The following is a 12,576-nucleotide window of genomic DNA, read 5'->3' as shown; positions in this document are numbered from 1 at the left end:
GGCTGTCTGTCCGCTCCCCACGCGTGTCCCTCCGCGGCTCCCGCGGGGACCCCGGGACCCCATGTCCCTTTGCGTCCTGGCGCCTAGGCCGGACCGAGGTGGCCCGGGAAACGGGCCCTTCCCCCGCCCCCGGGTGCTGGGGGATCCGCACCTGAGCGTGCCTCAGCAGAGCAGAAAGCGTCACAGTCAAAGTGAAACTCGGGGCCATTTTTAAACTCGTTTTGAGGAACCTCTTTCCGCGGATGCCGGTGGCAGATGGCAGGCCTTCTACGCAGGAAGAAACGCCATCTCAGGGCACGCGGGCTCAACAGGGCAGCTGCAGATCTAGACGCGCTCCGGAGGCCGTGCGCTGGCCTCCCCCGCACGTGAACCCTGCGCGTCCTGCTGGCGGGCGCCCCTGCCATGGCGGGCGGGCGCCCCTGTGACCAAGCGGCCCGCGCCCAGGCCAGCCGCCCTCGGGGAGACGCAGGTCGCTGGGAGCAGCGGGGACGCCGCTGGGCTTTCCGTCCCAGGATCAGACTGGGAGCCGACAGTCACAGCCGCCTGCGGAACAGCAAGCAGGAACCCGCTGTCAGACCCCAAGCGCCCGAAGCGAGGAGGACAGACCTCAGCAGCACCCCCCCCCCACGAGTCCCAGACCCTCCTCCCGCGGGCCGTTCGCCGGGCTCCCGGGAAAAGACCTGCTCACGTTGCCCTGACATGCTCTGCGCTCGAGCCGGGGCCCCCGGTTTCTGCGTGAAGGCAGCCAGAACCAACCGGGGTTGGAAATATAGCACACAACTGGTCAAACGGGGCAAAGAACCAGAATACGGGCTCTGGGATCTGCGCTGCGGGGAATAGACACCTGTGCCCAGGGCTGTGACGGCCTGAGGCCATCACTATAATGGTAGTGGGGCTCCCCGTCCATAAGAAGGCCAACACAGCAGGTGATGCCCTGAGGCCATCAGTGGAATGGTAGTGAGGCTCCTGGTCCGTAAGAAGGCCAAGATACCAGGCAATGGTGTGAGGGCATCAGGATAATGGTAGTGAGGCTGACAGTTCACCAGGACAGCAAGACATCAGGCGATGGCCTGCGGCCATCGGTATAACAGTAGTGAGGCTCAGGTTCACCGGAACAGCAAGACATCAGATGACAGCCTGCAGCCATCGGTATAATGGTAGTGAGGCTCAGGTTCACCAGAACAGCAAGACATCAGATGACAGCCTGCAGCCATCGGTATAATGGTAGTGAGGCTCAGGTTCACCAGAACAGCAAGACATCAGATGACAGCCTGAGGCCATCAGTATAATGAGGCTCGCAGTTCACAACAAGAATGCCAAGACTTCAGGAGACACTACAGCCCCACTGTTAACCGCCCTGGGCCCATGCAAACCCCAGCTCTACGCTTGCCCCTCCTGGAACCTCTGAGTCCCATCTGTAAGATGTGAACGTGACACCAGCCTCACCGCTTCCCGGCCTTGCAGCAGGGACCAGGGAACGGCCTAGGGACTCTGTGATGTGCGGTGTCCACAGTGAGGGCGGGTCACGGTGACTCCGGGATCACAGGACCTCACTGCAATCACAGTGGGAGCGGTGCCTGCCGCAATGGCCTGAGGCCATCAGTATAATGTCTGGCTTAGCTCGGGCTGCTAGCACCGAATCCCAGAGACGGGGCGGCTTCGGCAACAGACATCCATTTCTCACGGTTCCGGAGGCTGGATGCCTGAGATCCAGGCACCAGCCTAGACGGGTTCTGGGGAGGCCTCTGCCCTCAGCTTGCACAGGGCCCCACACCTCCGAGGAAACGTGGGGGTTCCAGGACGCATCTTCAGGATGCTTTACGGGAAGATTCTGTGTGACGTTGAGCATCCATCCCTCCGTGGGGGCGAAAGAGGTCGGGATCGGAAGTCAGCGGAAGAAACACACGCTCACGACTGGAGTTCCGTGAGCGGGGGAAGGTTTGCTCAGACCCGCCTCATTAGCCGGCTTTCCACACTCGCGGCTGTCCCGGGGAGGGCAGCACGGTGCCCCGTCGTCACGCCGCTCTCCGTCAGGCGGTGAAACCTCACGGCCAAAGCAGCTGACGGAGGGGGCTGGGTTTCCAGGGTCCCAGCGCCCGTGCACGGGTGTCTGTGACCCAGATCCCCCGTTCCCCTCCGTGAGGAGCTCCAAGCCTGGCCGTCAGACCTCGGGGAGCACCGGGCGGGCGGCATGGGGGACCTGCCCAAGTCCCGGTGAGCCCGGCAGCAGGGCCCCGACCTGAGCCCTGTCTCTGAACCCCTGGGCTGTGCAGCATTGTCTGTGGCAGGCCCCAACGTGCCGGCTCCCCGTTGCAAACATGCTGTGATGAAAACTAGTATGTGGGGACGGGCCGTGCAGACGCCCAGAGCAGCAGGGCTAAAAGGGGACTCGGTAACCACTTTATCAGAGAAAATGTCTGTGTGAGAGCAAACAGGAAGCCGTTGGGGGAAGGCGGGAGCTGTGTGACCTTGATGTGAGTGGAGGAAGGAGGTCCTGAGGCAGGGGGCAGGCGCCCTGATTGCAGAGGCCCCGGGGGGTGGGGGGGAGTACACACAGCACGTGGGGTCTTGCCCTGATTGCAGAGGCCCCGGGGGGCGGGGGGGGGGGTGCGCACAGCACGTGGGGTCCTGGGGCCAAATGTGGCATCAGAGGCGACCCCGTCCTCGTCCCACAGGAACAGCACCTCTCTCCTGACGAGGACCAGCCTGCTGGCCCGGCCTCTGCACACATGTGGGGACAGAGGTCGGAGGCTGGACGTGGGGCCTCACCAACCACGCTGCCCTGGGGAGGGGAGGGGGCGGCCTATGAGGACCACACGTGCCCGTCCCATAGTCTCTTCACATGAGAGTCAGCTAGGAACTGTCCCCCAGCCCCCGTGAGACACCTGGGCAGGAGGCCATCATCCCTGGGTAAGTCAGGGCCTCTCTGGACAAACACACACAAGGGGCCACACATGGACAGACAGATGGATAGGCAGATAGATACGCAGACGACAGATAGATACGTAGACGTATGGATAGATTAGACCGTAGGTAGGTCAGCAGATACATAGATGGATAGATACGTGACAGACCAGACTGAGGACAGCTGGGGCGCCCAGGGACAAGGCACTGTGGGCAGAAGACGGCAGGGGAGCAGGCACAGGGCGACGGTAACGCGCCTGCTGGGACACATCGATGCTGGCGGCACAGCGACCCCGTGTGGCCGGGCAGGGCAGCCAGGGACACACAGGACCTCTCCAGGAGTGGGGGGGGGGGGGGCGGCAGGAAGGGTGCGGGGCAGGAAGGGGAGGCGGGGACAGGCAGGGCTGGGCCCCGTGGCGCGCCCCTCACCCCGCTTCCCCCCCCCCCCCTGCGTCTTGCCTTCCAGCCCCGCCCGCGCCCGCCAGAATGGACATGAACGTGACCGGCCCGGACAACGCCACGATCCTCATGCTGCGGGACCCGACCATCGCCGTGGTCCTGCCCGTCGTCTACTCGCTGGTGGCGCTGGTCAGCATCCCCGGAAACCTGTTCTCGCTCTGGGTGCTGTGCTGCCACATCGGGCCCACGTCCCCGTCCGTCATCTTCATGATCAACCTGAGCGTCACGGACCTGATGCTGGCCAGCGTGCTGCCCTTCCAGATCTACTACCACTGCAACGGCAACCACTGGGTGTTCGGCGAGCTGCTGTGCAACGCCGTCACCGTGGCCTTCTACGCCAACATGTACTCGTCCATCCTGACCATGACGTGCATCAGCGTGGAGCGCTTCCTGGGCGTGGTGTACCCGCTGGCGTCCGCGCGCTGGCGCCGGCGCCGCTACGCCGTGGCCGCGTGCGCCGGGCTGTGGCTGCTGCTGCTGGCCGCCCTGTCCCCGCTGGCGCGCACCGACCTCACCTACACCGTCGAGGCGCTGGGCATCGTCACCTGCTTCGACGTGCTCAAGTCCACCATGCTGCCCAGCGTGGCCATGTGGGCCATGTTCCTCTTCACGCTGTTCATCGTGCTGTTCCTCATCCCCTTCCTGGTCACCGTGGCCTGCTACACGGCCACCATCCTGACGCTGCTGCGCACCAGCGACCCGCACAGCCGGGGGCAGCGGCGCCGCGCCGTGGCGCTGGCCGCCGTGGTGCTGCTGGCCTTCGTCACCTGCTTCGCGCCCAACAACTTCGTGCTGCTGGTGCACGTGGTCAACCGCCTGTTCCTGGGCAGGACCTACTACCACGTGTACAAGCTGACCCTGTGCCTCAGCTGCCTCAACAACTGCCTGGACCCCTTCGTGTACTACTTCGCGTCCCGCGAGTTCCAGCTGCGCCTGCGGCTCTACTTGGGCTACGGGCGCCTCCCCGCCGGCTGCCGCCACGCGCGCTCGGACAGCGTGTTCTCCGCCCGGACGCTGTCGGCGCGCTCCATGTCCAGCGGCCACGAGGGGCTGGAGGAGGCAGGGAGGCCCTCGCTCAGGAGGCAGGAGAGTGTGTTCTGAGCCGGGCACCCCGCCCCCGCCCCCGGGGACGGCTGGTGGGACGGCTCGCACGGGCCTTCACGCGTGCGAACCGCTGCGCGTCCACGGCCGTGGCGCATGGAGAGGGTCCCCAGGGGCGCACGTCCTAAATCGGGGCACCGGGACAGAACGCCTGGAGGACGGCGCGCACCGGCTTTCCCCCCTGCGAACCGCTGCGCGTCCACCGCCGTGGCGCGTGGAGAGGGTTCCCAGGAGCGCACGTCCTAAAACGGGCCACCGGGACAGAACGCCTGGGGGACGGCGCGCACCGGCCTTCCCCCTGCGAACCGCTGCGCGTCCACCGCCGTGGCGCGTGGAGAGGGTTCCCAGGAGCGCACGTCCTAAAACGGGCCACTGGGACAGAACGGCTGGGGGACGGCGCGCACCGGCTTTCCCCCGTGCAAACCGCTGCGCCTCCGCCACCGTGGCGCGTGGAGAGGGTCCCCAGGAGTGCACGTCCTAAATCGGGCCACTGGGACAGAACGGCTGGGGGACGGCGTGCACCGGCCTTCCCCCTGCGAACCGCTGCGCGTCCACCGCCGTAGCGCGTGGAGAGGGTCCCCAGGAGCGCACGTCCGAAAACGGGCCACCGGGACAGAACGGCTGGGGGACGGCGCGCACCGGCCTTCCCCCTGCGAACCGCTGCGCGTCCACCGCCGTGGCGCGTGGAGAGGGTTCCCAGGAGCGCACGTCCTAAAACGGGCCACTGGGACAGAACGGCTGGGGGACGGCGCGCACCGGCTTTCCCCCGTGCAAACCGCTGCGCCTCCGCCACCGTGGCGCGTGGAGAGGGTCCCCAGGAGTGCACGTCCTAAATCGGGCCACTGGGACAGAACGGCTGGGGGACGGCGTGCACCGGCCTTCCCCCTGCGAACCGCTGCGCGTCCACCGCCGTAGCGCGTGGAGAGGGTCCCCAGGAGCGCACGTCCGAAAACGGGCCACCGGGACAGAACGGCTGGGGGACGGCGCGCACCGGCCTTCCCCCTGCGAACCGCTGCGCGTCCACCGCCGTGGCGCGTGGAGAGGGTTCCCAGGAGCGCACGTCCTAAAACGGGCCACTGGGACAGAACGGCTGGGGGACGGCGCGCACCGGCTTTCGCTTTCCCCCGTGCAAACCGCTGCGCCTCCGCCACCGTGGCGCGTGGAGAGGGTCCCCAGGAGCGCACGTCCTAACACGGGGCACCGGGACAGAACAGCTGGGGGACGGTGCGCACCCACCGGCCTTCCCCGTGCGAACTGCTGTGCCTTCGCCGCCGTGGCGCATGGAGAGGATTCCCAGGAGCGCACGTCCTAAAACGGGGCACCGGCATGGAACACCCCACGGCGTAATGACACAGGACGCAGCGTGCAGGACGCACTGGGCTCCGCTCCTCAGGACGGGGACCCAAGCTGACCATGAGCTCAGCCAGCCCACCTGAGTCCCTCTGGAGCCCCAGCATCCACCTGCCGTGTTCTCTGTGCCTTGTGCTGGGGTCGCCCATGGCACCTGCTATTCCCCAGCCTGGCACAGCCTGGTGCTTTTTGTTCAGCCCACCCTTGGTCATCGTGCGTTCTGGGATTCACCCAGATCACCAGGCACAGGCCCCTTTGGGCTCGGTGCCCCGGGAGCCCACAGGACCCCCCCTGCATTTGATCTGCTGCCCCCAGGAGCCACCATGACAGCTTACAAATGGTTCGGTCACTCTGTTTCCTCGAGGCTCACATCCTACAAGTCACAATGTCCAGACGGGAAGGACATCCGTCCAGGAAGTGTGGCTCAGCCCCCCACTCCCCACACACAAGGCTTGAGGGTCTCCAGCTCCGTGAGAAGCTGCGGAAGCTGAGTCTTGGGAAGGATGATGTGGGGCCGCAGCTACTGTGGGGCTCCCTGACAGGCTCCAGGGTGCGGCCTCCCCCCAGGTGCCCTCCTGCCGGTCCTCTGCCTCCTGGTCCCAGCCTAGAGCCCCTGAGGCACGTGCAAGCCCTCCCAGGCTGTGAGGCGGCCTCGTGCACGTGACCTGAGCCCTGGTGCCCCGTGGCGCCCTGTGGCGCCTGGGGCCCCGGACAAGACCAACGAGCACACAAGCCTGCAGCAGGATCACATCCAAGCCCCCTCTGTGCCCGTCCCTTCCTGAGCCCACGACACAGCAGTACCAGCCCCAAAATATGTGCCACTCCGGGAAGACGAGGACCCCTGTCCCTGGGGAGTCCGGGATGCCAAAATAGTGGGTTTCCTGGAGCCGGGGATCCGTCTGGAACAGCACTGCCTGACATTTTGTTCATCACACTGGGATGCACGGCGTTGGGCTCAGGGACCCTCAGGCTGGGATGGCTGGGGGGCAGGCAGCGTCCCCACTGTAGGTTTGGCACAGATGGAGACTGGCAGCTGCCATCCGGGGGCCTCTGGGAGCACCTGCTCCTGCCGTCGCTGCTTTGGGAGAAAAGCAGACACAGCTGTCCTGGAGGGAATAATGTCCCCCCAAACCCACATCCACGCAAGTGCACAATGTGACCTCTCAGATCGGGATGGCCATCAATCCAATGGCACGTGTCCTTGTAAGAGACAAAAGAGAGACAGAGACACAGAGGAGAAGCCCCGTGAAGACACAGGCGGAGACGGGAGGGACGCAGACACAAGCCCAGGGACGTCTGGAGCCACGGAGGCTGGAAGAGGCAGGAAGGACCCTCCTCTGGAGCCTCTGGAGGGAACACGGCCCCTCCTGGTTCTCAGGGGTCCTCCCCTGCCTGGATCTCAGCAGCCCTGCCCCTCCTGGATCTCAGTGGTCCTGCCTTGCCTGGATCTCAGTGGTCCTGCCCCTGCTGGATCTCAGTGGCCCTGCCCCTGCTGGATCTCAGTGGTCCTGCCCTGCCTGGATCTCCGTGGTCCTGCCTCTCCTGGATCTCAGTGGCCCTACCCTGCCTGGATCTCAGCGTCCCTGCCCTGCCTGGGTCTCAGCAGCCCTGCCCTCCCTGGATCTCAGTGGCCCTGCCCCTCCTGGATCTCAGTGGCCCTGCCCTGCCTGGATCCCAGCGGTCCTGACCCTCCTGGATCTCAGTGGCCCTGCCCCTCCTGTATCTCAGCAGCCGTGTCCTGCCTGGATTTCAGTGGCCCTGGCCTGCCTGGATCTCAGCGGTCCTGCCCCACCTGGACCTCAGACTTGGGTGTCCAGAGCTAGGAGGGATCCATCCCTGTGGTTTTAAGTCCCCAGGGGACAACTGCCCCATGACACACACCATTGGTGTCACTCTGAAACTGGAGGCCCATCTAAACCTCGTCCTCTGGGTGGGTAATTGCAGGGAACCTGCTCTTTGGGTCCCAGTCCCGTGGCACGCAGGGCTCTGGGCTCCCCCAGGGTCGGCCCTGGCGATTCCCAGTGCGAATGCTGCGCACCGAGCCGCCGGGACAGTCCCCAATGCCACAGCAGCAGAGATTTCCCGCCACCAATGCCTTTCTGCACACTGTGCCCCCGATTTTAATTCTGGAATAGGCCTCCCACGCGGACAAGGTGAGAGCACTGTGATCCCGGAGGCCTGGCCCAGAAGGCCTGGATCCCACGTGGAATCAGAATCCTGGCTCCCTGTGAGGGGCTGTGGCCCCCGGAGCTTAGCTGATAAACTGTGGGCGCTGATTCCGGCCTCCAAAGCCTCCAGGCCCCGCCCCCTGTGCGTGGTCCTGGACTCAAACCACGTTCCCAACTTGGGGAGGTGCTGGGGGGCACAGGCACCTGCAGGCGGAGACCCAGGTGAGCCTGTGACCCTCGTCCTTGGGACCCGAGAGGCAGCCTTGGGGTCCCGTCGACACCCTCCAGCCCAGGCCGGCATCGGGCACAGTCCTCGTCCACCGTATTGCAGCTGGGACGTCCCTGCCGGGGGACAGTGTCTGAGCCAATCGGGCCTCACTGCCCAGCTGTGTGCAGGGGGCTCAGAGCCCCCACAGGGAGCCTTCAGAGCGACCCCCGGAGACTTATCTGGCTAAAGATTCACTTGGGGGTGGGGGTGGGGGGCAGGGGGCTAAGGTGGCTCCAAGAAGGCGGGCGTTAGAGACCCGGATTCTCCAGAGAAGGAGCCACGACCCCCGCCCTTCCCGACTGTCCCAAACTCGAAGGCTAGAAAGCAACGTCGAGGCAGCAGCATCCAGGGTCGGAAATCCTGAGCCAGCGAGACGCCCCCACCCACGTGCTGGGCGTGGGCCTCGGTGAGTCTCATGCGGAAAAGCTGTGAAAACCTCAAACCACGGGGGCCTGTGACAGCTGCACACCTTGAACGCGGAGAACGCCCATCTACATAATATCCTCGTCCACAGGATGTCGGGCCCTGTAGCCCTCCGGTGACTCCTGGGGTTCAAGCAACAAACGCACCTCGGACCACGTGTGCTGCGTCCGTGTGCGCCCCAGACGCGCACCCTGTTCCCGTTAAGTATCGAATAAAAATATCACACACCTGTGCACACGCGCGGATGAGAAATGTGTGTAAAGCTGTGACCCCAACATTGAGGTCCTGGCAGCACGGGGGGGTGGGGGCACCGGTGCGCTGAGACGTAAGACCCTGGACACTGACCCAAATCCCACCCCCCCCCACCCCGTGCAGAAGGTGACTACATTTCTCTCTCTGGCCCCTGAGACCCCTGCTTTCCAGACATGCGCCCTCTCTCTGAACCGCACGTTCCCCTCCGGCCGGACCCCGGGATCTTCCTCCTATGGCGGAGTCAGGTTATTTGGGAGCCCGAGGCTGAATCCGGGCAGCGCGACACGGAGGGCGCATGGCGTGAAGTCAGGGTTTTTGGCGCCAAAGATGGGGATTTTAAAAGAAATATTTTTGTGTAAGAGGTGTGTGTGCAAATATCCGTGCGTGTGATGATACAATGTTTGCTGTTGGACGTAAAATACCAGAGGAGGTACATGTACATGCACGCACTCATGCACAAGTACCCACATGCACACACGCACACGCACACACACGTAGCCACATGCACACACGCACACATACATGCACGCACGCATGCACACGTACCCACATGCACACAAGCACACGTACATGTACACACGCACACATACACACACGCACATGCACGCACGCACAGGTACCCATATGCACACATGCACACGCGCGTGCCCACATGCACACACACACACGTAGATGCACACACGTGTACCCACATGCACACATGTACATGCACGCACAGGTATCCACGTGCACACACGCACACGCACACACACGTAGCCACATGCACACACGCACACATACATGCACGCACGCATCCACACGTACCCACATGCACACACGTACATGTACACACGCACACATACACGCACGCGTACCCACAGGCACGCACGCACAGGTACCCATATGCACACATGCACACGTACATGCTCGCACGCATGCACATGTACCCACATGCACACACGCACATGTAGATGCACGCAGGCATACCCACATGTACCCACACATGTACATGCACGCACGCACAGGTATCCACATGCACACACGCACACGTACATGCACGCACTCATGCACACGTACCCACATGCACACGTGCATGCACATACGTATGCAGTTACCCACGTGCACACACGCACGCACACTTACCCACACGGTACCCATATGTGCACACGTACACACATACATGTATACATACACATGCACACACACATGCAGACACCCACCCATGCACATGCACCCACACACACGTACATACACGCACACGCATGTGCAGGCATACACATGCACGCACATGTACACACACGTGCAGACACCCACCCATGTATGCTCACGTAATGCACTCACATGGACACATGCACACACATGCACACACGTGTAAGGCACCCACCCATGTACGCACACATACATGCACACACATGTACGCATGGACACACGCATGCACAAACATGTACACACGTGTGCAGGCACCCACCCATGCACACACATACATATATAATGCACACGTGTGCACGTGGGCATCATACAAATTTGGGGGCCTCGAAGAAAAACGGGAAAAAGCTGGTCACTCACAATGGTTGAAGCTGGATGAACAGAATATGGGGCCCCATTCTAGAATTCTCTTTCCTTTGAGCACATTTAAAAATATCTGTACAAAAAATGAGGTGTATTGGCAAATGTCACACAAAGACCTTGATTTCTGCCCAGTGTATCACTGAACCCTAGAAACCATGTCCGCTGGAATTGCATGCTATGGAAGAGACCAACGTTCCGACCCGGCTCTCTTTTTGTTTTTCTTTTCCTTCCCATTTCTTAAATTGCGATAAAATGAAACAGGCAACATAACATGTACCACCTGCACTGTGTTTAAGCATGTATCAAGGCATCACTGAGGCCACGGAATTAGCCCGGTGTTTAGTACGCGTGCGCTAAAGGTGTCCCCAAACACGGCAGCGCAGCCACAGGACGTTTGCACGGCCCCAGATGCCCGATGCCCTTTGTTCCCCATCCATCCCTACGGCCAGCTGGATACGCTTTCTGGCTCCGTGGACTTGTTTTTCTGCTATTGCCACATCAGTGGGGTCACGGGGCACGTGGGGGGGCTGCAGTGCTGACTTTCTCACCACGGTGTTCTTGGGGGGCTCACGCGCGGGGGACTATCACTACTCTTCCCTCCTCGTTCCGTGGACAGGGTGACCACCCCGTGCCCATCACGTGAGTCGTGGCAGGTTTTGACCTCAAGCCCCAAGAAAGGTTCAGACTGGCTGTTCGCTGGAAAGCTTGAACGTTTGACCTCGGCTTTTATTTTATTATTATTTTTTTTTTTCTTTTCATGTCTGAGCTGTCTTTGGAAATCCGTGTGATTCTGTAGAGCCAGTGAGATTCATTTTTTCGTTTTTTTTTAAGTTTATTTATTTTTGAGAGAGACAGAGAGTGAGCGGAGGAGAGGGAGAGGGAGAGGGGGAGAGAGAGAGAGAGAGAGAGAGAGAGAGAGAGAGAGAGAATCCGAAGCAGGTTCCATGCTGTCAGCCCAGAGCCGAGCCCGACACAGGGCTCGAACCCACAGCCGCGAGCTCATGACCTGAGCTGAGATCAAGGGTCAGATGCTTAACCGACTGAGCCACCCAGGCGTCCTCACTAAAGGTGGGACTGTTTAGTGCCCTGACCATACCGCCAGTGTGGGCGTAAACACCAGTGAAGACACAGGGAGAGGGGCCCCTGATGACGGTAGGCCGTGTAATGAGCACCCTAGTTTCTGGGGCTCACAGATAAGGCCCAAACAGCCAGGAACGGTCATAGGATAAACCCCACACCAGGGCATCCCCCGTCTGTCCCCTGCATGAGTCCCTCATCTGACTACAACAAGGTAGGTGCCGTGCCCATTTTGCAGAGGATGACACTGAGGCCCAGAGACGTGGAGGGACTGGCCCCGGGTCCCAGCGCTGGTGAGTGGGAGACCCTGAGTCTGCAAGTGAACCTGCCCCCGGAGCCCGATCCCGCACTCGCTGGAGCCCAGCCGGGCCTGCCCACTGCTGCCTACAGCCCACGGCCCACCCCCTGACGTCACGTGTGGCCAGGCCCACCCAGCAGCGCACACTTCCGTCCACAGGTGCCTTTGCGGGCACTTGTGCGTAGAAATGACGGCGTGTTGAGCGGAACAGAAAGGTGAACCTATCAGGAGCTGACTTCCAAAGAACGTGACCGGGGGCCTGGGCGGTTCAGTCGGTTAAGCATCCAACTCCCGGCTTTGGCTCAGGTCATGATCTCACGGCTCGTGGGTTCAAGCCCCACGTCGGGCTCTGTGCTCACCTGCTTGGGATTCTGTCTCCCTCTCTCTCTCTCTGCCCCTCCCCTGCGCGCGCTCTCTCTCTCTCTCTCTCTCCTAAAAATAAATAAATCAACATTAAAAAAATTTTAAAAAGTGCTTGGGATGTTTGGGGTCGGCTGTCCCGGGCGAGGCTAGCAGGCAATCAGAATGGCCATCGAGGGGCTGGCTGGTGGGGGCCAGCCCTCTGGTGACCGTAACCAAGAGAGGCTCCGTGGGAGGGTCCGGGGTGGGCCTGGGATGGACAGGCACAGGGGGTCAGAAGGACGGGACAGGGGGTATCGGTTTAGATGCACCTGGGTATATTCGTCTGGGGACACTTCTGGAGGTCACGACAGCGCGGGGTGGAGACC

General features: G+C 62.3%; 1 protein-coding gene across 3 annotated transcripts in view; it reads left to right on the top strand.

The window, feature by feature from the left end:
• P2RY8 (P2Y receptor family member 8) overlaps positions 1-5,569 on the top strand; it is a 39,828-nt gene extending 34,259 nt beyond the window's left edge. For 2 of the 3 annotated variants that reach the window (XM_042973850.1, XM_042973851.1), the window contains exon 2: positions 3,371-5,569. In XM_042973850.1, the coding sequence (XP_042829784.1) occupies positions 3,391-4,464 (1,074 nt within the window). In that variant the 5' untranslated portion in view covers positions 3,371-3,390 and the 3' untranslated portion in view covers positions 4,465-5,569. Of the gene's footprint in view, positions 1-14; positions 2,475-3,370 lie in introns of those variants that run through there. The other variant, XM_042973852.1, reaches the window with a different exon arrangement.
• The last annotated feature ends 7,007 nt before the right edge of the window (positions 5,570-12,576 follow it).

The sequence above is a fragment of the Panthera tigris genome, chromosome X (assembly GCF_018350195.1).
Source record: "Panthera tigris isolate Pti1 chromosome X, P.tigris_Pti1_mat1.1, whole genome shotgun sequence".
In the NCBI taxonomy this organism is placed as follows: domain Eukaryota; kingdom Metazoa; phylum Chordata; class Mammalia; order Carnivora; family Felidae; genus Panthera; species Panthera tigris.
This window is presented reverse-complemented; position numbering and strand designations above follow the sequence as displayed.